This window comes from Agelaius tricolor, unplaced genomic scaffold, assembly GCF_023055355.1.
Source record: "Agelaius tricolor isolate 1412-34295 unplaced genomic scaffold, bAgeTri1.0.p SCAF_2, whole genome shotgun sequence".
NCBI lineage: Eukaryota > Metazoa > Chordata > Aves > Passeriformes > Icteridae > Agelaius > Agelaius tricolor.
This window is the reverse complement of record NW_027269262.1, coordinates 8,136,872-8,164,060: the sequence shown is the minus strand read 5'-3', so window position 1 is coordinate 8,164,060 and position 27,189 is coordinate 8,136,872. Positions and strand designations below refer to the sequence as shown.

General features: G+C 41.0%; 1 protein-coding gene and 1 long non-coding RNA gene across 2 annotated transcripts in view; one reads left to right on the top strand and one right to left on the bottom strand.

Moving 5' to 3' along the window:
- Positions 1 to 1,339: 1,339 nt before the first annotated feature.
- Positions 1,340 to 27,189, bottom strand: part of ADTRP (androgen dependent TFPI regulating protein) — a 30,276-nt gene continuing 4,426 nt past the window's right edge. The window contains exons 2-6 of the mRNA XM_071452076.1: positions 23,859 to 23,993; positions 22,354 to 22,455; positions 11,906 to 12,021; positions 8,020 to 8,171; positions 1,340 to 2,237 (exon numbers count right to left, since the gene is read on the bottom strand). Coding sequence (XP_071308177.1) covers positions 2,194 to 2,237; positions 8,020 to 8,171; positions 11,906 to 12,021; positions 22,354 to 22,455; positions 23,859 to 23,993 — 549 coding nt within the window. The 3' untranslated portion in view covers positions 1,340 to 2,193. The remainder of the gene's footprint in view (positions 2,238 to 8,019; positions 8,172 to 11,905; positions 12,022 to 22,353; positions 22,456 to 23,858; positions 23,994 to 27,189) is intronic.
- The window catches only part of LOC139602331 (uncharacterized), a 94,182-nt gene continuing 70,979 nt past the window's right edge, over positions 3,987 to 27,189 (top strand). Inside the window, exons 1-4 of the long non-coding RNA XR_011683178.1 lie at positions 3,987 to 5,986; positions 8,540 to 8,664; positions 10,833 to 10,881; positions 19,111 to 19,202. This is a non-coding gene — a long non-coding RNA (uncharacterized lncRNA). The remainder of the gene's footprint in view (positions 5,987 to 8,539; positions 8,665 to 10,832; positions 10,882 to 19,110; positions 19,203 to 27,189) is intronic.

Sequence of the window (27,189 nt, the reverse complement as noted above, 5' to 3'; positions counted from 1 at the left end):
CCTGCCCGTTGGGGCTGCGTTCCGTGGAGCAGCATGAAAGGGCTCCTGTGCAGCTGCTCTGGGCGAGTGGGCGGGCACCTCCTTCGGTAATAACAGCTAATTTATACAGCCATGAACATCTACGGCTATAAATAAACAGTTCTGACTGGCTCCGCATGCTTAAAATGAAATGGGAGAGACTGATGGACTCGAAAGAGAAATCTGGTGTAAATGTCATCAAGGCCAGATCCTTACACAGGGTGTCTCGGTAAAGCCTTTTGAAAAATCACAGGGAAAATGTTGGTTTGTCAGCAATGACACATTTTCCTCCTTTCAGAGCTTTGTGGATATGAGAGAAAGGAACAAAGCAAATCCAAGATCCCAGCAGTTGTATTTTGGGGACAGGCATTCCTCATTGATTTCTCAAAGTGCATGACTGGAATCCAGCTTTTCTCCATACAGGATGTAGCAGAAAGAAGTGCCTCTTCTGAGCCCTTTTCAAAGAAATAAACAACCTTCCCCATGATTCTCCTCAAAGCCCTGTAGTCCAGCAGCTCAGTCACCACATCAGATCCCAAAGGTACCACTGGTGTGAGCAGGAGCTGAGGGCAAGGTCTGTCATTTGGCTTCTCTGGTTGGAAGTGGAAAGACTTATCTGTCTGTGCTGGGGCCCAGGCTTCGTTTTGAGTTTCTGACAATTAAACTGTACTGGAGTATCAGTACAAAACAAATGATTTTAAAAAGAAGAGAGGTAGAGACAAAAACACCCAACAAACCTGTACAGGCAGTTCCCATAACTTTCTCTTCTTCCCTAATTCCCTTGTTTTTTCTTCTGTCTGTCTCTCCAATATATTTCCTCTCACCAGCATCTTTCAGCTTCAACAAAAAATGAGGGAGGAGTGTGTTTGTGTGTGGGCATGTGTAATTGCTTACATTCCCCTTGCAAATTTAGCTGGAGCCAGTTATCTAGATAGGCTGGGAATTACTGAATGCATGCACGCATCTCATTGAGTTCACTTAGTTTACAGTCTAGGCCTAGCATGTTAACTTCCCAGATTAGAATTTTTATCAGGTGCTTAACATATGAGAAGAACAATCTTATGTATACACATTATCTTTTTATTGCTCACAGGCAGCCTACAATGTGTTTTGTTTTTACTGAGCACCAGTGGCATTTGAAAGGTGAAAATAACACCCTGGTGAATGGCGTGCACAGTAGCTCTAAGCGAGGGGTTTTGGCAATGAGGATGGATTTAGACATTTAAGTACTGCAACTAGTTTCAAATCCTCTTTGAATGCAGGAATAATAAGAGAGATTTTTCTTTTTCACATTGACCATTAAGGAACACTTGTGCTACTCTCGGTTTTGCATGTTTATTGGAGTTTGCAAAGCAGATCTCCAGTGTTTTGGATGTTAACAAAATGTTGAGGCTAATAACAGAAATCAACTATATTGAGGAAAATTAGTAAACATGTGAATGGAGTGTAATTATATGGCAGGCAGCTTTATGTTAAACAGTGCTTTAAATTAACATGCTTTCTGTCAAAGCAATCATACAGTCAGTATAATTAGGTTACTTTTGCTGCAAGATTAACTGAAACCAAGAAAAAGGAAGAAACTGTTGCCTTCGGATTTCCTGTTAAAATGGAGGGAAGATATTAAGCATAATATAAGCATATTAATATTACAGAAAGTTTCTCATTAGAAGAACTCGGCTTCTTGGTGAACTTTCTGAGCAGACATTTCTAATTACAGTGCTTGTTAGCCCAATTTGTTATCTAGCTAGCTTAGAAGTCACAGCACTGTTAAAATTATCTCTCCTCTTAATTTTTTCCAGACTTGATGAAGGGCAATCCAAACAAGAGCTGGCTTGCATTCACAGGTCTTTTACAGAGTGGTGTGAGGCTCATGAGGGAGTGCATTTATCAGTGACAACTTTTAACCATGGACACATCCTCACGTACGTTGTGCAAGAGATGAGAAATCTGTGTAAACAGATGAACACAATTTTCTTATTCATAGCAGTTGCAGAGTTATCGTGAAAGAGGCAAACATTTCATATTTTCCACCAGTTTTCCATATGTCTGATGTCATAATGGCTTCACCAGAAGCTGCAATGCATTGGAGAAAGGATTTATCACAGCTACGTTTATTTTCCTCTACTTCATGGCTTCAGAATTCATGGAGGGATTGTTTGGCTTCAAGAGGAGGATTCACTTGCCTTTCCACTTGTGGTCCAGTATTACTATTGAATCTCCTGTTTGGAGACAGAGGAGAAGACATTATTGGGATCTGAGGGGGAAGGCACAACAGAGTAGTCCTTCACACATCAGGGATGAGGAGGATGTGAAACAGGCCCCAGCCTCCCAACATCCCTGGGGAACTCTACCCATCTGGGAGTGGGAGTGAACTGCATGTCTTGGACCAGCTGCTCATGCTAAAGTGCTGCGGAAGTCAAATGAGACTGGGATGTCCCCAGCAAGTAACAGATTACTCAATGACTGAGGAATTATTTGAAATCTGCCAGGGACCACACCCATTGAGAATAATTATGCTTTGCCAGTGGGAGAAAGTGTCTGCCACCAAGCCAACCTAGCTTGTTGTAAGAGCATGTGAAAAGCTGGAGGATTCTCACATGGCTGGTCAGGACAGCACAGGACCTACTGAAATCCCACAGCTTTCTGAAGCACCAGTTATTTTGCTGCTGTGGGGCACCCAATAATCAACTGTTTATGGGTACCTTTTCTAACACACTGTCTCAGCCTCTCTTCTTCCCCTCCGATGATCATTCACTCATAGGAAACTCTGCTTTAAATGATCTTTCCTAGTGTTTCAGAGGCTCTGAAACACTAATTGCGGTATTGTATTGGTGTGTACTGACCAAATTGATATTTATGGGTGAGGGGGAAAAAAAAAACCCAAACCACAAAGAAAGAAAATAGCCTGGCAGGCCAGGACCAGCATGTTAACCAGCACTTCTTAATGTCTGGCCTCCACTGATGAATTTGTAAGCTCTGGTTTGTGAGAGGTTCTGATCCAGTCTGCCTCCAGTGGATTGCCCGATAGATTTATCTCCAAAAATAGGACCTGTGACAAATAGTGCAAGTTTCCTTTACACAGTCAGTCATCTCTGCCTGAGGGATAAACTGCAGCTTTGGGGAGTGACAAATATGAAGGACATAAATGTGCCATCACAGGTTTGTGGTACAACTAGGATGAATGGATGAGTCAAAAGTAAGTACTCATATTTAGTTTTCAAACTATGGGATTTAAATCCTGTAAAATCTGAGTTCCATTAATCATTGGCAATATAGCAAAATTATGGATATAAACATCATTTGGTCACTGAAAGGAATAGATAGACTCTGGACTCTTATTCTTTGCATGATACAACAAATCCTCTGGAAAAGAATCTCAGTTTAAAAATCCCCCTGGATACTGTAATAACAAAGGGTAGAACCTGTGTCTGGAGTAGTAACTATGTGCAGAACGTCAGCATTTTAGCATTCATACAAAACCTGCTGTTGATAAGCTTGTACCAGCACAGCTTCATGCCCCACACAGTTGCCCTTTGCATCTCTTCATTTGCCATTCGGGTTTCTGCAATCTCAACAGCTGCTTGGAATAATGACAGCATCAAGAATTCAATCTTATTATAGTATTGCTTTGTATTGCACAGATTTGTGAGCTGTCACATAGGCTGGATTTCCCAAGGCTACAGGGTATTAAGGGAGCTTGGTTTCAAAAGCCCATAAATACAAAAATAAAACTCAGGGAAAATAATCAGTTGTGAAAACATGTTATATGATTCTGGAAAATGCACTGAATGCAAAAGAACTCCAAAAAAAAAAAAAAAGAGGAAAAACAGGCTAGAGGGAAGGATGTTGTTTAACTTTATTTCAGCCTTAGGTAAATAGGTTTCAGCAATGTCTTCCCAAGATATTTAAGAGCTCATAGAAGATCTGGAAGAGTGCATCCATCTATGCACTGAGCATGAGAAAGGTATTCCACCATAAGTTTTCTCTTTTTCCTCAAAGCAACAGCTCTTATTCCTGTTGAGCTGCCTTACCCCTTGCAATATAATATCTTTAATTTTTGTTTTTCGCCTAACAGTGTTCCTCAGCCAGCTGCTGGCAAAAGCTTCTCCTTCTAGTGGACAGCAAGCGCCTAGGTAGGTCTCTTGGAGCTGTTACCCACTCCAACAATCAGCCTCCTTTCCTCCCCTGTTTCTCTCCCAAAGGACAGTTCCACCATGTGGGGATAAGCATTTCTCTGGGAGAGCCCTTGGGCCCACAAAATCTTGCAAATAGAGGCAAAAGCATCAGGAGGCTTTTCAATCGCTGGTGGAGCAAGTAGCTGTTGCTAGCTATAGCTCCTCTCCAGCTGCATTTTAGAGTATTGAAATGAAGCAGCTGATGAATGTTATTTTGGGGTTTTTTTCAGATGTGTTAGATGGAAGACAAATGAATGTGCTCCATCTTCAAATGTGAGTTCTACATAAGAGACCTCACTTGAAAGGTTGCTCTGTCAGATGTGGAGAACTTTGATTCAAATTTCTCCCAAGGATCTGATTGTCCCAAACAGAGCAAACCCCAAGCAAGCACCGCTTTGCTTTATTTTTGAGGATTCTAGTTTGACTGGTTGAAGAAACATGAGATCAGTTGCCTGTGTGATGTTTTCCACCCATCAGGAAGGGGAGAAACGATCACACGGTTCATCTTTGGTACTCAGACCCTGCAGCCAAGTTCTTGGCTGAGGTAAATTTATGGCAGTAAAAGAATCAGCTCATTGTTTCAAATTATCCTCTTTGGAGTTTCTCTATTGCTCAACATTGTCTTGTACTCTAGAAACTCTGGGATTTAAAACAAAAAGAAGTCATTACTGGTACTATTTTCTGTGCCTCTCAGGCTGTGCAGCTGGGTTGCCTTAGTTACCACCAATCCAACTGTGCAAGGGGAGGGAGAGGAGAGGCGCATGAGAGATAATACATTTTTAAAACCTCCAATGCTGTATGAAACAGTTTGTCTATAAATAATAAAAAGAATTTAGGGTCTGGCATCCTGAAAAGGAAAAATAAGGTTATATTATTCTACAGCCTAGATTTTCCAGCTCTCAGAAATCATTCTGCACCTTTTCGGTCAAGCATGTAGGACGTAGAATTAACATTTACTTGCTTGAACCTGGAAACTGCCATCTACAGACTTTGGAATAAGTTGGAACTAAATACACCTTTAAGTGTGAAAAAGAGTAAATATTTATGTAGCTGGTTTTAGGAAAAATAATAATGGCCTGGAGTGTGGAAGAGCCCATATGAAGCATGGTTTGCTGTGGAACAAGCTTCATTAGCAGCCTATGGTCTGACACAGGATGCAAGTCCAGGAGGGAGCCAGGCTTTGCCTCACTGGTGGAGCTGTTTGTTAATGCTTCTTGCACCTTTGAATAAACACCTCTGGGGAACTGTTCTTCATTTGAGTGGGAAAGAAATAAAAAGAAGCAACAGCCTCGGATTTTTTTCCACTGGGGAGAATCCTGGTGCCAGCAGCCCAGCCAGAGAGCTCTGCCTTGTCAGATCCCACCAGCATCAGGTCTAATTTTTTGGTGGCTTCAGGTGTTATTACACAAGGTGATTTCAGATGTGCCTATAGGAACCTAGTAGATATCTGTATTAACCTGTAACCCAAACTGCCTTCGGGGAATGAGGAGGAAGCAAAAGAGAGATCAAATGTGCCCTTCCGTGTGCTTTATCTTTTGAGGCAGAGAGAAGGTGGGCAGAGTGGAGAGTATGGAAAGTTGAAGAGGTCTGTCCTCTACCACCACTGATTGTTTTGCCTTGGGTGGGAGCGGGGTGGGGGAAGGGGGTGTGTTTTTTGTTTGTTTGGCTGGTTTTTTTTGTTTTCTGCAGGATCGTTTCCACTGCATCCTCTGCCTTATTGTGATGGAAAGGAGAGAGAGGAAAGGGTAGGATGAAAAAAAGTACATGGAGCCATTTTTGCTGTGGGAACAAAGGTATGTTGGAATCACATCTTCATTCAGTTTGCAGCTCTTTTTTCTCTGGCAATGCTGAACATAAAATTTGTCTCAGTCAGGAATATATTAAAACTCTGGCACACTGTAATTTGGAATAGCTTCCCTGTGGCTATGTTTCAAGGCTTATTGGGACTTCATTATTGATACCAGCTTAAGGAAGTCCTACTCTTCTCTTGGGTGGACACAGCTGGGATGTGGATCAGTTAAAACACTTGGCACCAACATGGGGAACTGTAACTCAAGGGGAGTGTCTTGCACGTGGATGAAAACACCATGTAATTGTTAAGGCCAGGATTTTGTGGCTCCTTTGAAAAAAAGCAACTATGCATGGAAAGGCAGACCCACCACACAGATGAGGCCTCCAGGGATCACAAGAGCACACCAGATATCAATATTGTGAATATTGTGTATTGTTTATATACATACTCTGAGGTTACATTCATGCTACCACAACTGGGGTGCTTTTCAGCCTCTCTGTGTGCACAGTAAAGTTGAGTGCTTGCCCAAGTTTCTTTAGTCAGCTGTTGAATATGCATCTAATTTTTGCAGTTAATTTGATCTCTGCTTGGCACAATATTTTGTCCAATCAGTTAACACATTGGAAATCAAATTATTTTTATTCTGATTATCTCCAGCTTATGCAGCAGGCATACCCTAGCCCTAAAATTACTAATATGTACTCAGTGATAAAAAAATCTGATACATAAATATATCAGATATCTCATATAAAGACTTATGCCATCATGTGGTGATGGTGCGGTCTTTGATTAGCAGTAGTTACTATTTATATGTGATGCCTCTTAAACCAGAGCTAGTGCAGAAAGGCTGCAGATCTGTTTTCATTTACCAGCAATCCTCATCTCATATGATGATTTTGCAGAACAGAATGTGGCCAAAATCTCCAAACATGGGCATGTAGAACGAGCATCTTGTTTGCAAAGGTAGCAAGCAGTGAAGTTGGTTATTCAGCACATTTGAAAGCCAATCTGCTGCTTTTAGGTAGCTGAGTACGGGTGGTGAGAGACTAGCTACAGACACTCTACGTTGGCTTGACAGGCATGTGAGACTTTGCAAAATGGATCATGCATCAAATGTTCCCTGAGAACAGAGGGAGGTTGTCTTATTTATTTTCAGAGGTGTTTTTGCAGTGTTTTTTCTTTAATCAGAAAGCTAGTTTAAGAAATTGCTAATGTTCCCACATTTGTCCTAAATAAAATACACACATTTTCCTGACAGAAACACTTTCATCCTCGAAAATTCAATCTTGAATGAAAAAGGAGAGGAAACCAGAATGAATAATAATGACAGAAATAATAACAACAATAATAATAATAGTATCCCATGCCAAACCCTCAAAGGTGCTTCCTCAGTTCTCTCTTTCTTCCACTTGTTAAATATGCTTTCCTAAACTGCGTTTTTTCCCCCCCTCCAACTGCCCATTATGTCCAAGGAAGCTGCTTTTCACTTTTTTTAGGTCACTACTGGTCATACCACTACTAAAGCAGAAGGGAAAAATTTTCAACAGTTTATAAAAGTTTCCAAAGTGCTGTTTTAGTCATGGAGCTGCTGCTGCAGTGCTTTTCCTTGGATACATGAATGCATTCCTGTAAATTTGCAGTAAACGCTGCTAATCCCTAGTCTGACAAACAGCATGTGATGCAGGTGTAAGAGTTTTAGCCTAAGACATGTGGCTTCTCTGGACCCTTCTTTGAACAGAAATTCAAAATCCAGTGATTATGCTGGTTAGAGGTGCTTCTTGACCCAAATTAGAGGAAGCTGGTCCAACCCTTGTCTGGCAGGGTTGGGATCCTTGCTCCAATCTGTTCTCTATTTGTTAGCACGCGGGTGGGACACAACAATGACTATTTGACACCCAAGTGCCACCATCCCAACAACTTCCCCAGTGTACTCATGCCCCCTTCCTCTTCCTGCCTGCCTGGGCAATCACAGCAGTTCATTTCAGGGCTATTTTTTTCATATGCATAGAAGTAATGAAGAAAACTTGGACTGACCCCATATCATGCGGTTGAGGAACTCTCCAAAGTTGTAGAAGGCGACAATGATGGCAAGGCTACCGGCAAAAAAGGCTGCTAGTCCAGGGGGGTTGAACAAAGCAAAGAGAGGATATACCCACTCTCCTGTTACAGAATAAATCCACAGGACCCTAAGGAAAGGAGAGAATTGACCTTAGGTTAGGACCATTCAATTAGAAGAACCACTTCAAAATTTCCAGCTCCTGAGGGGCTGAGTTATCAAAACAGGCTTGATACAGAGAAAATTAGCTCAGCTGTCAATACATCTCCTCGGCACTTGGGCTATTTGCTGTGAAGCACACTTGAGCCAGTGCTAAATTAGATGGGTTTCAGTGCAGGTTGAAATGCACACAATATTTTTCTGTCACCCTGGTGGAATTTTGCTATTAACAGCAGTAAAAGCACAGTAAAATAGCAAAATGATCAGGAACAGGGATGTGCACTTGGCTATGCTAGTGAAGCTTATTCAAATAAGCTCTCACATATGTTTGCTCTTTAGATACAACAGCCTTTCAGCCCCTATCCAGATCCCTAGAGTCTGTGGGGACACAGAGCTGTTCCTCCCTGTCTCAATCCTTCTGCTGTTGACCACTGTTTTGAGGAGTGCAAAGAAGTTTTCAGGAGGTGAGAGAGCAAGGGGAATTCTCCAGCAGCTTTTCTTTTGTAAGAGAAGGAAAAGAAGAAGAATGTCTAGGTGGGAAACAGATGTGGCTGCTTCACCCTTTTGTGCCAGAACTGTTTGCAAAGCATGGTTTGGAAAAGAAAGAAGATTAATATGCCAGCTTTATAGGGTTTCTTTTCTTCTAATTGTGCCCTCTCTTTCTGCCTTTTTTATTCTCTCCGAAAATATCTTATAGTGGCTGTCAGTTTGCTGGTAATATGTTCATTGTTTATGGCTCATATGAGTAGTTAATAGAGAATGCCTGAACTAAAGAATATAAAAGTGATCTTTATATATCTTAAGTATAGGAAAAATGCTTTTTTGTGAATACTTTTTGTGAATAAAATTATTTATATTTGTATTGATTATGTAAAGAATTTAAGAAATAGGGTATGTCTGCATTGATTATTATCAGGATGTGCCATTTTAACAAGGATAATACTTCCCTAAAACAAACTTTTGGGTCCAAATGGTCCTAAAAAGTTTAATTCTTAATTTAAAAAAACATATCTGAGTATTATGCCATACTTTCCACCACCAGTGCTAACATAGGAACACAATTGCAATTTTTTCTGATGTCACCCAGCCTACTACTGAGCATCATGCCTCAAAGAGAAGTGACAAATGGGCTGCCACACTATCCTGAAACTGTGTCATGACACTGAGGAATGGGAGAATGCTAAGGAGGAAAAAAAAAGGCTGAAAGGATGCTTCTTCCTTTCTCTAGTAAAAAAAGGAAGAAGTGGGGCATAAAAAGGTGGTTTTGTCTTGCCTGTAAATAAAGATTTACTATCCTCACCTGAGGGATAGAGTGGAGCAATGGAAGGAATTGATCGTAGAGCTGTCTGGACTGAGCATGGAAATATTTAAATGTAGGGATTCAGTTTTATGATTCAAGATTTTTTCATCTAACAAACAGAGGTGTGAAACACCTAAGTAATTTAAAAAGGAAAAAAAAAAGAAAAAGAAAAAAAAGCCTGCAGAAAAGGCCCCTGAGAGGCTGAGCAGAAACACTGAATTCCAAGTGCTAAGTGGAGTGCAAATGTCAGCATGTGTTCTTCACTGCACAGGACTCCTCTTTTCATATCGTACCTCCAACAGTAAAACAGAGAGTGACAACCACCTTTCTTTTATATAATGAGGAACTAAGTTATCTTCATGCAATTTGGCCAGCTGGTGTGTCTCATTTGAAGCACTCCAACCTGTATTTTCAAACCCAAATAAATGACTGTTCAAAGCCACAGTGACACCCTCTCTGCTGCGAGGTGGAACTGGCTGCTCAGTTTCTCTGCTGCCTTGGAGGGACCAGTCACTTCTCAGCCCATTGGCGCTGCAGCAATGGCAGTGACAGTCCAAGGAGAGGCTTGGAGGAAGGACTCTGTTGCTTGTGAAACATATGGTGTCCAAATGGGGCTATTAAATCACCAGGTTGTAGCACCAACAGTAAAATATGTACATGTGTTGAGATTTCAGTGCACAGGCCAGAAAATTTTTCTATTGGTTGAAAGCTGTTGTCTGTGGTTTGCAGGGAACCACGAAGTAGAAGCAAAAAGAAAGCAGGCAGGAGGTTCCTTGCTGATTTGAAAACTCTATTAACATCCTAATATCTTTTATCCTCTCATCAGGGCCCTGGCACTTAGGGAACAAGCACTCTAAGGGACCACCTTCCTCTCAGGACTCTGGCAACACGATGCAGCACCAATTCATAGAAAAGACTTGGAGGGCTCCAATGTGTTGATGCTTGTGTTGATCTTCATTCTTTGGTGTGGATTCAGGACCTGATATGAGCCATGTCTCCTGAGGGATGAAATTGCTCAGCTGATAGGGATTTTAGGGGAAAGCACGGCTCACATGGCTGTAAGAGCAGTCTCGTCTCAAAGACAGTAAAACCCAAATGTTGTCATAAGACAAGCAAAACAAAGCTGGCATTAAGCAATGGGGTGAATCAGAACATAGAAAAGGAATTTAGGAAGCCATGGTAGTAATCCTATTAGGCTCTGGGCAGGATTAGAATAAATGGCTCCTAATTTGCTTATGTAATGTATCAGTGAAGTCCTCCGTTTCCACAGCCACTCTGATGGGCTTCAAGTCACTCCAGTGTTTCATCTGAACGGTTTATTTTCTATTTCAGATTTTCACTCACTGGGCTGAAGATGGTCTCTAGATGAGAGTGAGAATTGGTGAGTAGGAATGGGAAGGATGGGTTTCCTCATAGTTCCAGTGACTTCTCGGAAGTCTTTGCATGAGGACAAGTCCCTTCCTCGCTGACCAGTATCCTCTTGTTGTTATACACATGCTCTATATTGTTCCCCCTAAAGCCAGGATGTTTCCTCAGCTCTGGAAAGTCGTATAATACCCTGAAATTATACAGCCCCCTTCCTGAGTTGGGTCTCAATACAAAGCATCCTCTGAGAGCTTTCAGGTTTTGGCAGCTGCCCATAGTTACATGGGGTGGCAGTGCCTACATATCCCAGCACTGCAGCCAGGATACAATGAGTAAACCCACTCCACAGGTGCATGACACACACACAGCAGGTGGACAGATGGCTATGAACTGTGAGAGGTGCTGATTAGATATAGTTTATTTTCTCAGTATCATTCTCCAACAGGCTGGGGATCAATTGGTGCATTGCTGGAAATGTGGGCAGTGTCCACTGGTGGAGTGGGAGGTGGTGGTGGGCAGATGTCTCCTCGCTACCCACCAGTTTGCACCTGGCTCTGCGTATCATTTTCTGTCTCAAGTTTCTAAAACCTGGCACATGTCCCTGCCAAACACTGAACTGAGTTTTACTCCTCTCCTGCTCCCGTGACCCCCAGACCTTTTGGGATTTTCTGGTTTTGCAGCTAGCAGGACACTGAGTGGAGGTAAATTTGATGGTACCAATAGAAGTAAAAACTCCAGCCCAGAAGAAATTACTCAAATTATCCCTGAATTTATGGCACTTTAGTTACTTTCCTTTAAGAGGCCTTACAAGAGCAGGAGACACTGTGTAAGGTCTCAGGACCTATATTGTGTTTGAAGAAACCTGCCTTGTTTACATTTGGAAATAGTTTTCATGGGTCTCAGCTGAAGTTTAAATGATTTCTCCACAGAAAAGACTGCTGTCCTCCTTGTGTCTGGGTGGGAACTTTTGGTCAAAAGTACAGCATCTGGCTTCATTTTAAAAAGTAGATTACTTGGAGAAAAAATACTTAAATTCTTACCAACTGATATACAGAAAAGCGACAAATCCCAGTAGGATCAATCCCTTCTTCTTTGCTGGGTAACGATGCGGCAAGGCAAGGATTTCCAGGAGAGCAAATGGCAATACAGCCGTGTGCTGAGGAAGAAAAAGACTCTGTCACTGACAGATCACAGTGCCTTGCCTTCAGTCATTGCTGATCATAAAGTTCAGGCACCTGCTCAGAAGCAAGGAATTATTTTACAATACTGAGAATAATTATATACAAATGTGCATACTTCATTTTTTACAATGAAGTACCCCCAGAGTAATAAGCAAAAAAATTTTCTTGTTAATAAGATATAAAAATGAGTCTTGCCTGTAGCATGGTCTATCTTTATAATAGATGAGATCTCCTTGCATTTTGTAATGGAAGAATTGTTTTATAATTCCTATTACAGTACAAAAGATATTGAGCTCTATCATTATGTGCAGTTGAGGATGTCAGAAGAGTGCTCCTTGAACTCACTGAGCAATTGCTGAATTGCCTTCATGTTCTCTTCTAGTCATTATTGTACTTTATATAGTATCATTTATTACTTGCTCCAGTGCAATCCCAGTGTGTTGTGCTTCCCTTTGTAAATGGAAAAATGGGGCTTTAAACATACAGGAGACTTCAGTTAGCTGTGATTGAAGGTGATGAAGAAACTTCAAGCAGGTTTATCCCAGAATCGGAAAGGAATTAAATTAATGGAGAAATGTGTTTTTCTTCTTTTTCTTTTTTTTTTTTTTTCATATTGAAGAGTTTAAATTGCAGTTTTAGCTTCAAGGACTTTAATGCTGTCTGAGCATGGAGGATTTTCAGCTCTGGGCAGACAGTTTGGTGGCACTGACTGTTTTGTGGTGAGGAGCTGCCTCCAAGAGGGATACTCCTCACCATGGGGATGCTGAGAGCACAGCAGAAAGCCTTCTGGGCTCAGATGTTAAATGGGCAATGAAGGGATTCATGGGATGCTAATGCCTCAAATTTTTGACTGATTTGAAACAATTTTAGAAAATAATTTGCCTGGGTGAAATTTCCCCACTGAAAATTTTGTATTCCTTGTGCAAGCAAACAATAACTTTGTATTGCAATACTGAGGACAGATGGCTTAAACAATGTTGGGGAGCAGCAAAGCAAAACTAGTCAATGAAATGCATCAGGAGAAAAACTATAGTAACAACTGTAGCTGATTAGTTGCTTAATTTCCGGTAATTAAGTAAATAGTTTCATAGGTAGATGGGGGAGGTATGGAAGGAGGGCAACAGAGAAAGATAGATAGAGTTTTAAATAGAAAAAATGTCAAACTCAGGATTTTTTTTGTCTTTCTCCCTAAAGGCATAACCTACTGGGTGTATGGTATGAAGATTCCTCTTGTCCCAGATAAATGGTTCTAACATTTTTAATGTACATGTTTTTCAGAAACTGTGGCCAGTATCTGATATGATAATAGTGTCAAAGTTTTATTGCCTTGTATTTATGCTAGAGCTTGTGAAAAATACACCTTAATTTCTTTAAATGCACAGTGAGCTATAAACAGCATGCATGCATTTAGCTATTTGTTTAAGAGATGGATGTCCACTTTTGTCTGCTGCTTCCAAGTAACCACTCCCTGGAAGCTGAGTGTCCTTCCTCAGCCCTCCTACCAAAACCAGGAGCTGCAATTCATACCTGGCTATCCTTCTATCAAAATAACCATTCCATCTCAGTTATTAATTTTTCAGAGAAAAGAGATAGAAAATATTTCTTTTATGTTCCAGTCCTTTTCAGTCATTGGCACTGTTCTTTTCTTCTGTTCTGTTTCACAAAGATATTCTTCAGCTCTACAACCTGCTTGGTTGATTGCAGAAGTTTTGTATCAGTACAAGTGATTCCTGAATTCATTTAACCAGAAAAATATCTTCAGTGCACACAGTTTTCATATGTAATCCCTGTAACTTCTTTTAGTCAGAAATCTATGTGTTAAGCTGCTTTGAAAAACAGTTATAAGAGTTTCTTTTCCATAGTTGAACAATAGTTTGTCCTTGAACAAATCCCAAAATGCCCATGGCAAGGCAGCAGTGGTGGAAAACCTGCACCTTGTCCTCATTTTTAGGCTTTAGCCTAAGCCTTTGGCGGGCATGCTGATTTAGAGCACCTCATTTTGACAGGTATTTTGGAGCATGCCCAGGAAAGAGCAGCACAAAGAGCCAGAAAGTATGAACAGTGAAGCAGCCTAAAGGCAGGCATAGAAACTGTGAATGCACTGAATGTGTTGTTGCATCTAGAGAGGAGAAGAAAATGAGAAGTTTCAAAGGGAAGTTTCAAAGGCCTAAGAGATTGATGCAGCGATGGCTGTGATGGGCGAGTGTTCCATGTCCATCGTGTCCCTGACCTGGGGTGAGTGTCTCAGTGTTCCACAAGAGAGATGAAGCTTCATGCTGGGAAGCACATACGCTCCAGCAGCACACAGACAACGTGTGGACAGCAGGACACAGTCACAGGGAGAGGCTGGGGGTGGTGAGGGGCAGTCTGCTGCTCAAACACGCCGTGCATCGGCACTGCAAAAGATTGCTGGGAGATCTGCTTTGTAGTCTGTGCTGGTTTACAAAAGGCTGATGTGCTTTACTACTCATTTTTGCCAGGCTTCTCCACTTACGTAGGAGTTAGAGAAAACACTCGGGAGCTTATAAATCAATAGAAGCTTGAAAGTTACTGGCAAAACTGGAAAATTTGCCTGCTTTTGGGAATAGCCAGGAGTTTAGTGGAAGGGGTAGGTTGAAATTTCTGCTATTCCTAATTCAATGATCTTTCCATTGCTTGTAAGAGCTTTTCCATGTCTAAGGACAGCAAGAGCATTCAGGAGTTGGACTATCTGCCTCTTGTTTTGCAAATAGTTTCCTAAAGTTCTTGGAGCTATACTGATTTGGAAAAACAAATGCAAAAAAAAACCCCAAAAACAAAGAAAGAAATTTGTTGTGGCATAGAAAAGCTGCAAGCTTCTCTCTTCCCAAGTCCAGTGATGTCACTGGCCCATGACTGTGTGCTGCGTTTCTGTTCAAATAATTGCATCTTTTAAAATATATTTTGCAAGTATATTAACTAGATGTGGGGGGGTTTTGTAGAGTCATTTAAATTTGCTGTGAAAATGCCTTCTTGAAACAGATTTCTACAACAGTTCTCAGCTTCCTCAAGCACCCCCAGGACAATTAAAAAAAAATATTATTTTTCCTTTGTGGATATAAAGGCGTTTTTATTTTCATTTATCCCTCTGCCCCCCAATTCCTTCTCATGTACACCCCAGGCTCGTAAACATGTGGGAAAATCTTTCCTCGCACTTCTGCTATCCCAGAGCCTATTTCTGCCAAGCCGAATTTGTGCATTAACAGTAAAATCACAGAGGAATTCCTATGGAATACCCAAGCAAGTTTATGACAGCAGATGAGTGTTTGTAGAGCAGACACCAGGGGAATGTGTGGATGGCTACAGGGCGCAGAGCCTGCCCTTCGCCTACAACACACAATTGGCTTTCCACATGATTTCCCTCTCACAGCCCAGAGACGTTGACTTTGGCAACATCATTAGTGATAGAGCATATATCATGGTTAATCAGATCTGCTGAAAGGCTATAAAGGCTTCTCATATCCTGTTCTTAAAAAAAAAAAAAAAAAAAAAGGATGAAAAAAAAGATGTATTTTTTCATCTGCATTATTTTTAACTGTAGGTCTCTGGTGCATAGTCATTAAATATACTTTCAATCCTACTTAGCAGCGTTTCATATTCTTAAACTGACGTATGTCTGAGGAGCACAGTATTTGTATGGGGCCAAATTAAAATATACAGTTTTGCCTCTTCCTTTAAAGAAAACTTAATAATTAAGCTCACATTGACACAGATCAAAACATTGGCAAAACTTGCTGGAAACAGTGACTCATTTTTTATTTCAATTAACAGTTTCTCAGTTTCACATATAAACAGTGAAACTGTCAAAAATAATTATCACAGAGGGAGGGGAAAAAACCCACCTATTTCACTCCAAGATAAGGAAAACAGGCTAAAACAATAGCTGTGTGTACTGATCAGGCTATCAATGACCCAAACTGAATCAGAGAGCTTTTCCCTACTCTTGGCAAGGAACCTCTTTGTACTTATTTTTTATGTTCTTTGAAATATTAATGTATTTATTTGTCTAACAACCTCTGTTTGTTGAGGAAAGCTTTCAGCCTACAAATTTTGCAAGAGCAGAATATTTTTAATTTCTTCCTAGAGTGAAGAGATAAAAGTGATGGGACTTTCAAAATTATCAGAGACATTTAGCTAACTAATCACACTTTTAGCCTAAGTTCTGCTTCCAAACATTCCATTTTAAAATCCTTTGTGTCTCTTTTTGGCAGTCACTGTGATTTTCCATTTGGTTTTAGTTTCTTTGCTTCTTTCCTGAAAAACTCAGGTGAAACTGAACTAGTTATAAAATTACAAATTTATTTTTGTTGCTCGTACAAACTGGCATATGAATACAGGGGGAAGAATGTTTCTTAAACATATTCTGAACTTTATCTCAAATATTGGCATGTTAACTTTTCTCCTGCAGACAAGAACATTCCCCTGCTTCTTTACTTTTTGTTTCCTACCCTGTGTTGAATGTTTCCCAGGATACACTTCAGGTTCATGAATTTAAGTCCTCTCTGAATATTATTTCTAGTGTTTGCTAAGACCATATGGAATTTTTACTTCCCGTATTTTGAATAATTTGTGTATTTATTTAATGCTATATCCTCATTTTGCCGTTGAAAATTCAAGTAAGAGCAAGCTTCCTGGGGCTGAGAAGGCAGGGTTGGGTAGAGTTTGTGCTCAGCTGCAGGCTCCAGCCTAGGCAGCTCATGAAAAGTCTCCCCAGAGCTGCTGAGATCACTGGTGCTCCTGACGCGTGTGTCGCAGTTGACTCGGTGTGACCTTGTTTGACTCCGGAGCAAAGGAAATGATGCCTCGCTTGACCAGAGCTGTTTGTTTCTAATTCGTCTGCATTTACATACCCTCCATGTCTGCTTTCCATTAACATGTGAGACTTTAGGGAGGGTCTTTTCACAAACAGTTACCACTGGCCAAACTAAACTCCACTGGGCACAGTTGGAGACCATCAAGTGCTTTTGAAAAACTGCCTGTGTTTCTCCTTTCAGACCAATTCCCTGCAGAGCCTCTGTGCTGACAAGCAGTCGTGGCCAATACTCGTGCTTCTCTCTTCCCCATTGGTATGTTACTGCAAAGTAAAAGGAAAAACCCACTTTGGTGTTGCCTTATGAGGCTCATAAGCCAGTGTTCATTGGTTGTCCCTTGAGGTGTTTACTCAGATACTCAGCTCTTTGTTGGAAAATGTCCCCTTGTCTATGGAAATTTCCTTCAGTTGGATGCTTTCATGAACAATTACAGCCTGTGTTATCTGAGCATAATAAAACTAAACGGCTTCCTGTCACCATAACCTCTGTTTAGTTTTTATACTCATAATTTTCCAAATATCTGTATGGTCTCTACTTTCTTGGCTTAATTTTGGAACTAATTCCCTCTTTTGATTTATTTTGCTATTATTTTGTCTGTGTTCAAATGCCTCCTTCAAAATTTTCTTTTGCAATCTTTCCCTATACATTTTTCTTCTTCCCTTAACCTCTCTTCATTTTTCAGGGTGGAAGGGGCTTAAGCTTTATTGTTCATTTTATTTCTTTAACTAGCACCTTGCCATGTTTAGTTGAAGATATAATTCTCTTAGGGTCACTACATGTCTTTTGTGTTTCCAACCATCAGTGCATTTTCAGGGAACCACGGATTTATTTTATGGATAGAGCAGGAGGCATGGGGAGTCCTGTTATTGAGCAGGTGTGTAGCAGATTAGTGAGGAAGATATTGTTCAATTTAATTCCAGCAGCATTCCTCTCTGAACCATCAGCTACTACCTGTTTCTGCCCTTTCCAGATCCATTCATTCTCACCTGTAAAGAAAAATAATTTTTTTTTTCTCAGATGTGTAGGTAGTTTGGGAACATTATAGTGAAAAATGGATGAAACATTAGACCAATTGTATGATCAAAGGTAAAAGAGCTTCAGAGATATTTTCTTGCCTGCACACATGCATTTTTGGGAATACGGCCCTGGCTGAATATCCTATTGCTTACTAGCAAATGTTTTGTCTCAATGTCAATGCCAGAATTTTAATTGCCTTTCTCCCTGACATTAGATATGTAGTCTAAGAAACTGATGTTGCACTGCAGCTGGAGGCTGACATGAGACTGAAGTGACACATCCTTTGCTGTGGAATATTTTTCTCCAGCTGTTCCTGTGCAGGGAGGGTTATGGAGACTGCACCTGTGCACGCTGGGGTAGCAGCAGCCCAGAAGGATTCCCTGCCATAACATTTGTCTGTGAAACACATACTTTCTCCCTGAGGAAATGGGCTTATGTCAACAAAAATGGAAACTTCAAAAAAATCTGTGTAGTGCTGGGAAAAGCTAAGCATCTTTGCTCTTAAATGTGTGCGGTGATTAATTTTGTGTGCCATATTCCTCACACACGCATTCTTCTTCTTTTGCCAAAAGCTGAATGTAATTGGCAGCCTGTGAATGTCCATAGTTGCCAGACAGCTTAAAATTGAGATACTGTGAAATGCAAACAAATGGAAATGTTTCTCCCTTGTGTAAATATGCAAGAATTATTAAGCATTAAATAATGCTTGCAAAGAGAATCGTTTAAGATGGCCAAAGATGAACCTGAGGTTGTTCTTGTGTACACACCTGGAGTAGGAGTCAAGTTAGAGTGGCCTGGACAAGAGGGTTCTGCCCTATGAACTGAATTTGCTCCCCCTTTTTCGGTTAGTGATGCAGCAGCTTCCTGAAATAGCTGTAGTAAGATGTAATCCTTCACACAGATACCCTCACATGAGGGTAAGAGTAACTTATGTTCACATAACTTACATTTTTTCCAGATGGATATAAATCACACTGATCCAAAATACCATTTCTGTTGATGTAGATGTGTCCGCACTGGGGAAGGTGAGTTAGAGCTAGGTAGGCAATCACAAGCAGCTTGTATATACCAAGAAGATCCAAGATGAGAGGGGACATAGTGAGTCCTGCTGGTACTCCTACTGTCAAGGCATCGGTGGCCTGCTTCAGTGACGGAAAATTACTTGTATGTACCTTGCTTGTTTTCTCACTCCCTTACATTTTCATTTTTTATTTTCAGGTACAGCTTAGCCACAACAGGGCAAAGTGCAAAGGAGCTTCAGAAGCTCAGGCAATGGGGAATCTGTTGTCATCTTGCTGAAAGTCTGCCAGGTAAGAGATGTTTCTTCTGAGCCTCCATTTACCTTCCTTCCTTGTCTATTCTCAGCTTTATAGCTTACAATATCTTCTGAACATGCACAATTCATAACCATGTGTCAGTAGAGTGCCCATGGAACTAAAATGCTGGTTTTTGTAAAGGTGAAAGGGTAACACAGCTACAGGGTAAATTAGAAAAAGAGGTGGCCAAACTCAACTTAGCTGCAGTCTGAAAATAAAGAAAACTGTGCCAACAGACTGAAAATATAAATCTTCTTTTACAAAACACAATTGTACCATTTCTATTTTTGTGAACACATCTGCTCCACATTTATATGTATCTTTTGTTATAGATCAAAAATGTTTTTGAGTTATCTCTTCTGACCCACCAGTGGCCCACTTTATTTAGCATTCAATTCTGTCAGACCTTTCAAAATGTAGTGTTCCCCAATACTGCCATTAAGTTGAATAATACATGCACATGGTTTAATCCAAGCTGTCTCCAGCAGTTAGTCTCCTTCTGGAGAGTATCCAGATGTTGCTTGAAAAGGATGACTGGGAAAGAAATAAACAAATTCACTTGATGAATTGGCCAGCATATCTTTTGTCTCAGCCATCTTCCACTTCAAAAATCTTGTTCAAATAAAATAATTGTGCTTGAGACATAAGTAGAGTGGATTTTTTTCATCCCTGAAGGTCAAGGTTTAAAGATGGTAAAACATAATTATCCCAGGCAAACAGAAGTGGAAACTGAGGCCCAACTTTTGGGTTAAACTCAGTAGAAAAGCAAAGAGAGAAACCTAGATAGTCTGGAATATTTGGTCTCCTTCAACTATGAGCAAAATTCCTTTCTACATTGCAAAACAAAATGTTTCTGTTCAGAGTGCAAAAACATGGCTAAATTACAGTGCTCACTCTGCAACTCTGGGCTAGCAGGTGGGCAACAACAACCCTTTCCCACTGTAAAAGTAGTTCATGTGAGGAAAAAAATTGTTATTCATTTCTGCAAGGAAGGTGCTGCAGCATCACTACAAAGCCAAGGAGCTCAATATTCCTGAAGTGGGTTTGCATGGTTATTTTTTAGGCTCACTCTCCAGTTACATAACAACATATGCTTTCCCTATGTACAGCATTAAAATAGACTGAGATTTTAAAAAAAAGTACTCCCACTGCAAATGATATGGCACTGATGGTTACTACTGATACACCCATGTTTTTCTCCTCCAAAGCCAGCTACATGCTGCTTCAATCTGCCATGAAATGCCTGTACTCTCAGAGCCACAATGTAACAGCAATATGCAAGGAAAGGAACCCAAAGAAAAAGTGTCTGCTTGGCAATCAGAACTTGGAGATTGTCCCTTAAAGTGTCCCTGGATCTCCTTAGTGTCTCCAGCAGATATTTTGTGTTGGAAGAAGAAATTGCCTCAGCTAAGCCTGAAGGCACCTGTTGGAAGGTGTTCTAAAACACAACGATTGTCAATAGCAGGGATCAGTCTGGTGGCAGATGTTTTATGCTTGATAGTGACTGGAAGGAAAATTTCCTACCCAGGAACTGTCAAGCACAAGGTGTCTGCAGTGTATTAAGAGCTTCGGAAATAAAATATCAGGTTGTGATAGAGGTTTGCTTTATGTGAAGTTTCTCTCTCTTCAAAATAATTTTCAGGAAGAATTGTTTTTCCTTTTTTAACATCTGTTTTTGACACTTCTGATACAGAAAAGCTTTTTATTGTAGTCAAAATGACTCTGTTATGAAATGTAGATGTAGGTAAGGTAAGAAGATGTTATAGCTGATATATTTGAGGGGTTCCTGCAAAGACTTGCACATGAAATAAAAATGTATGCCCTAAAACCTCTCAACCTTCCGATGTCATGAACAAATGTGGAAATGGAAAGGGCAAATTCTCAGCTGTGAGCCAGGATTAAAACAAGCAGCAAAGCCTATCTTCTCTGAGCTTCACTTTGTGCTACTACCCCCTCCCCCCTTGCTCAGCACCTCCACCACTGTGAGGATTTTAAACCAGTTCCCCATACTAAATCCTGGACCTGAAACCAGCATGATGCTGAGGACATGAAGAATCTTTCATTTTGGTGGATGATGGTTTTCAGAAAGAGCAGAACCCTTTTGCACCTGTGCAGAGGTTTGGACAGCCACAGAAAGGTCCTGGTGGAAATGAATTGGTGGACAGAGAGCAGGTGATGAGGTTAAAAGTGCATGATGGCTGTGGTTCACCACTCGGATATCAGCAATGCGGACATGCCTCTGTGTGTTTGGATTCCAGTCACACGACTCTGAATGCACCTGTCTAAATCAAGGGGCTGCTCAAACCTTGAGCTGTCCTCAGCCAGACACCCCAAACCCTCCCAGATTTACCTTCAACAGTCACTGGGTAAATCCACTGCAGTGGATGGCAAGGCACTGTTCTTAAGAAATGAAGTCTGGAGAGAAATGAGTCTTCTATGTGATTATTTCATACTTTTTGGCTTCTCTGATTCAGCCCAGAGCTGAACCTCTCCCTTCTCTCCCACTTCCCATTCGTCCCACGAGGCCTCCCTGACCTTGCAATCCACCCACAGTTTTCCATGTTACTGTCAGCCTCCTTTCACTTGACTGATGAGAAATATGTGATTATTCAACACATCATAAAAATGGCCAGAGCAAATGAAGGAGAAATCTGGAAAGTATTTATAGAAAATCTGTAAACAATCATTGCAATCCAGCTATTCAAAACTGTGCACACATTAGCTTATTGGCTGTAGAGCTGTCAGATTCTCTTTTGTTATTTCACCTTTTTTAAAAATTAAGGGCTGCTTTGTTACATTCACAGCCATTTTGTATTTCAGAGACTTCTGTTAGCAGACACAATTTCTTTTTTGAGCTACAATAAGTGAGATTTTCTTTCCTTATGACTACACATCATTTCATTGACTTTAGAGGTTTGACAAGCACCGATGAACTGACGCTCCTTGTGTGCTAAAAGGCTTCTTGAGGCAGCTTCAAGCACATGCATCTGATTGCTGCGTACAGCTCAACATCAGATTCTGATAAGCAGGAGGTGAGAACGGAAAAGCTGTGAAGCCCTTCTGGAAAACGGTACAATGCAGTGGTGGGGCACACGTTGCAAAGTCTCCCTTTTCTCTGCAAGAGGCTGAGGTGTTTCTTACTCACCATAGCATGATTTAACCAGAGCGGGATGACTCCATCAAGGCTTTTGGGGTAAACCAGCTCTCGGTTGTAGGTATACAGTGTCCAAAAGGATATACACACAAACTGGAACCAAAATGCAAAATGAAAGAAATTTACAAATGGAAGACAAACATAACTGATAGGATTTGGTTAGTGCTTTCATTTCTGAGAAGGCAAAATATCTCCATGCTTTTTTTACATGAAAAATTATGACACTGCCAGATAAACTCACGTTATGGCACATTTACTCAGAGATGCAGTGTTCTATGTTGATACTGAGAGAAAAAAAACCCTGCTTTATAAACTGCCAACACTGACATTTTCTGTGGAATCTGAGATTAGCTGCTGTTTTTTTCCTCTTTCCCTTTCCCTTTGCAGATGGGAACTTTTGATGGTCAAGTAGTTCTCCTCAAGGGACTGTCTGTTAAACCTTTGTTTTGCTCAGTAAGAAAGTAAAAACAGATCTTGATAAGGCAGTTCACATAAACTTACCCTTTACCTTCACATCTCCTAGGTCTAATTCCTAAACTGCAGGTGAAAGCTGCACACTGTGGGCATCCATTTTCCCCCCAGTAGATCAGGAATTATAATGGGACAACCTAACTGAAGGAAATGGTCCCTGGTATCAGTTACTGATACCTGGGAGCTGATTTGCAATTTTGGCCCGGCTTTGTATTTGAGCAGACTTTGTGCTTGGGGCTAGAAATCAAGGATGCGAGATGCTGAGACTATGCCACAGTCCTGCAGGCATGGTGAGGATGCCTAGCAGGATATGAGAGCAGCATAATGAACACTCTGACTCCATCCCTGGCAGGGCTTTTTTATGGAGCCAGCTAGCTGAGCTGCTTGTGGACCATGTTTAAGCAGTGTTTCTCAGCCCTCTGAGATTCAGTGGTGGCTGCAGGCATCACTCTCACAGAGAGTACCTACATGTATAAATAACCCATCAGTTCCTGTCCAACCCACGGCATTTTGATAAACAGCATTGTCTGTGAGGGAGTAGGTGATCCATGATGAATCTGACGTAGGCTGTGACTATAATTATTTTTTCCATGAATCTGTTTCTCTCCAGTGCTTATTTAAAGTTACTCTGGCATCAAAGAAGGAGATGTGAGGTTTTTCTGCCTCTTAGGTACCCTCTTGTGTCCTCCTGACCTGTGCTGCCCTTTAGAGAAAAGCCCTAAGTTGATAAATCCACAGCTATTTGGACCATGAGATTAACAGAGAGGTTACACCTCATTCACCCTTTGGGGTCAATCTGTGTCCACTTGAGGACAGCAACCCTCAGGTTTGTGCAAGAGGCTTTGCTCTCAACCACGACAGGCTCAGCATTGTTTCTTCTTCTAAATGGTCCAAATACATTCCAAATTCAATGGTAAAAGAAAGCCTTTAGTTCTTATCTATTTCATACACATACTTTTGGTACTATACACCCCTAATCATTTATGCAAACGTTATTTTCACATACAGAGACAAAGGGTACTTACTGTGGACACTGGGAAAGCCAGGACACTGAAAAGAAGGTCTCTGCTGGAAATTACGCACTTAGCACATCGCAGTTTCTTAATTAGTCTCAACACATCAGCCAGGAAGGACACCCCATAGAAGACAGCCTGCAAAACCTAAAGTAATTACACCTAATGAGGGAAACTCATCCAGCTTTTATTAGCATGTTCCTCAATGAAATCCGTTTGTGCTCTTCAGGGAGCTGTTTTGTTCATGAGCTGCAAGCCTGTGTGAGGGAAATAGCTGTTGCCTAAATCTCTTTTACTAACCCAAACTGATTAAATAAAGTTGGTCAGGAGATAACTTCTACAGTATCCCAGTTAATAGATTAAACAGAGATGTGTGACATGATTCAGATGAGTGAAGTGAAGGGACATGTTGAAAGCCAGCTCCATCACACTTCCTATGTAAATGGTTGACCACTGGATATATCTGAGCCGGAGAGAACAAATTATGCCAGGACATTTTTCCTGTAAAGCAATTTCTAGAGAGCTTTTCCACTATTTAGCCTACACAGGTTCTTCTTTCTAGGGACTCACACTGCAATTGGTCTCAGTGTCAAGTAGCTCAAAATCATCTAAGGTGAGAATTAGGTGCAGAAGTTAAAAAAAAACAGAACCTCTTTTGCTGAACTCAAAGGGATTCAAGAAAGGATTTCAAGTGCTTAGAAGCAAAGATCCAGAGTCACCAACTAAAAAAGAAGTTTTACTAAAAATCATTTCTAGGTAGTGAGGGTGGGATTTTTTGGGGAGGACGCTAGGAGGATTTGGTAAAGAAATAGATACATGCACAGCGACAAAACAGAGTTCTCCAAATAGTGTGTAAAATTGTCATATTACTGTGGTTTAAACCAATATTGCTTTTCTAATTGCTTCATTTTCTCTCCAAATACTACACAGCAGATCAAGATGAACCAGATTTGTCAGACACACAAAGGCAGAATAGAACCTTGCAGAAAAATACTTCTCCCACTGTCTTGCATTTAGCACCAAATCAGTTCAGTTCACTTAACTCATGGGGTGGCCACTTCTTTTTAAGGCTAGGTTGTCCCAGAGCAATGTAATGTGGGAAATGCATCTTACTGCAAACACTGGATCAGCTAGTGATGCTTAAATGAAAAGAGGGTTACAGCTTTCAGGATGAGATCTCTTTTGCCATGATCTTACTCTGACTCAGATATTTATTTAGAGCAAAGTCTCTGAAGTTGTGGCTGGTTATTTCATCAGTTTCTGAAGAAGCTGAAAAGGGTGATGCTTGGGAGGGGACAGAATTAGTGCAACGTTTTTCCATCAGAAATTCCTTTATTATCAAAATATATGAGGGGAGGAGGAGACTATGATTTCACCATGACTGTTGTCAAACAAGGGCTTCTGCAAGCTTTAGTTTCCAGAGACTGAGTCTTCCCGGGCAACAAAATTACTATAGTTTGCACTTATCCGCAACCATCCCCAAACATTTTGTTTCTTCCCAGCACAGGGAAAAGATACAGTCTTCCTTCCCTATCCTTTCCACAGCCCAGAGAGCCAGGACAGTAAGTACCACTGTTGGATTGCCCCTCTCCCTGTGCAGACCCACGGCAGCAGAGGTAGGGAGGTGCTGACACGGGCTGGGTAACTGGCCCAGGGTCACACAGGACCAGGTATCAGAGGCTGTGCATCACCCAGCTCAGCTGCAAAGCCACATGTTTCCTATCAAGGCCTAGGATGAAGAGACATATCTTTACATAAAAAAAAAAAAACAAACCCAAGCAGCTTCATCAGAACCCACAGAGGTTTCTGTTCAGTTCTGAGGCCTAGGGTAAACAGACATTAAAAACGAAACCAAGCAGCTTCATCAGAACCCACAGAGGTTTTTGTTCAGTTCTGAGGCACCCAAAGCAGCTATTTTGAGTGTGATTTTCCCCTCCCCATTATCACAATTAGCAGGCACTTTTTCAGTCAGTAGTGATTCAGCCCTCCAAGTCATGGGTCTGGTTCAGTAAAGTCCATGCTGGGGTGCAGTGTACTTAGACACAAACACAGGTTCAGCCCAAATCTGTCCCAGCCCTTGGTCTCACCAGGACACCAATACCGAGTCCTCGAAGAGCTAAGAAAAGCCTGGTAATAACCAGAAGCTCTTGTTACACGCTGTAGAGTCAGCAGTAACTTTCTGTAAAAGGCATGAAAAATGAATGTGAGGGTGGTGACAGTCCAGTGACACATGGTGACTAATTGCCAATAAAGCAATTAGGGAGAAGCCTGGTTCCCAGAGGATGGGGCTATTATTATCTTGTTCATGGTCAGCCTTACATTAATCATGGGACAGGGATAGGCTGCTTCTTTCCCCGCTTCAAAATTAACTAAAATAAACATTACTGAAAAGAAACAGTCCCAAAACAGCCACATTCTCAGCCTGGTAAATATTCTGTTATACACAGGGGAGGACAATGTTATCTTCTGTATGGAAAATTCTTATCTGAATGTGTAACCTGACCCATTTCTCCAGCTAAACATGGGGAAGAACAACTTCTGAAGAAGTTTGAACTCAGCCTCAGGAGCTCGGATTTGTGCTGCTGTAACTCTACTCTTGTTCATCACCATAGTTTCAAAGGTGTTGCAGACAATTTAGTGATCACCCTGTATTTCCAAGAGCAATGGAAGGTTATACAAGTAATTTTCAAACCAGAAAACTAAACTTAGCTAGGATCATCCCTAATACTGCACAGTCTGGCATTGTACACCCCCAGTAGATTAAAATCCAAGCTCCAAACCCACTGGAAAGGTGCATCCAAATCATGTAGCCCTCCATTAAAGGGAAAATGTTGACATAAAAAAAAAAAAAGTGAAAACATCAAATTATTCCAGATGTCCTGTGAATTTCCCAAGCAGCAGTGCTGGCACTCACAAATCCATTGCAGGCACTCATGGAATATAAATCCACTGGCTGTAAATAGAAAGGATTCCCTAAAGTGTTCCCACACGAACAGAAGGAAGACTGGAAGCATTCAGAAAGCTAATGATTAACCCAAAGAGGAGAATATGGATATGATTATCCCTGCTGGAGAGAGGCTGCTTTCTCCTCTAGACCCTGCAGAGTTCCATGGTGCTGGGTGATGTAGAAACATTTAATTTGGCTAGATCAATTTTCCAAACTGAGACTCACAGTGACAAAGACAAAGCTCAATTTTTATCTGGTGCAGTGATCAAAAGGGTGTTTCTGTTTAACTAACCTGACATGATTTACTTTTGTGTATAAGATCTTGCCATATGTGTATATTGAAATCTCCAACTAGTACAAATAAATCGGGCTCCAAGCTCTGCCCTTTAGGGAGGG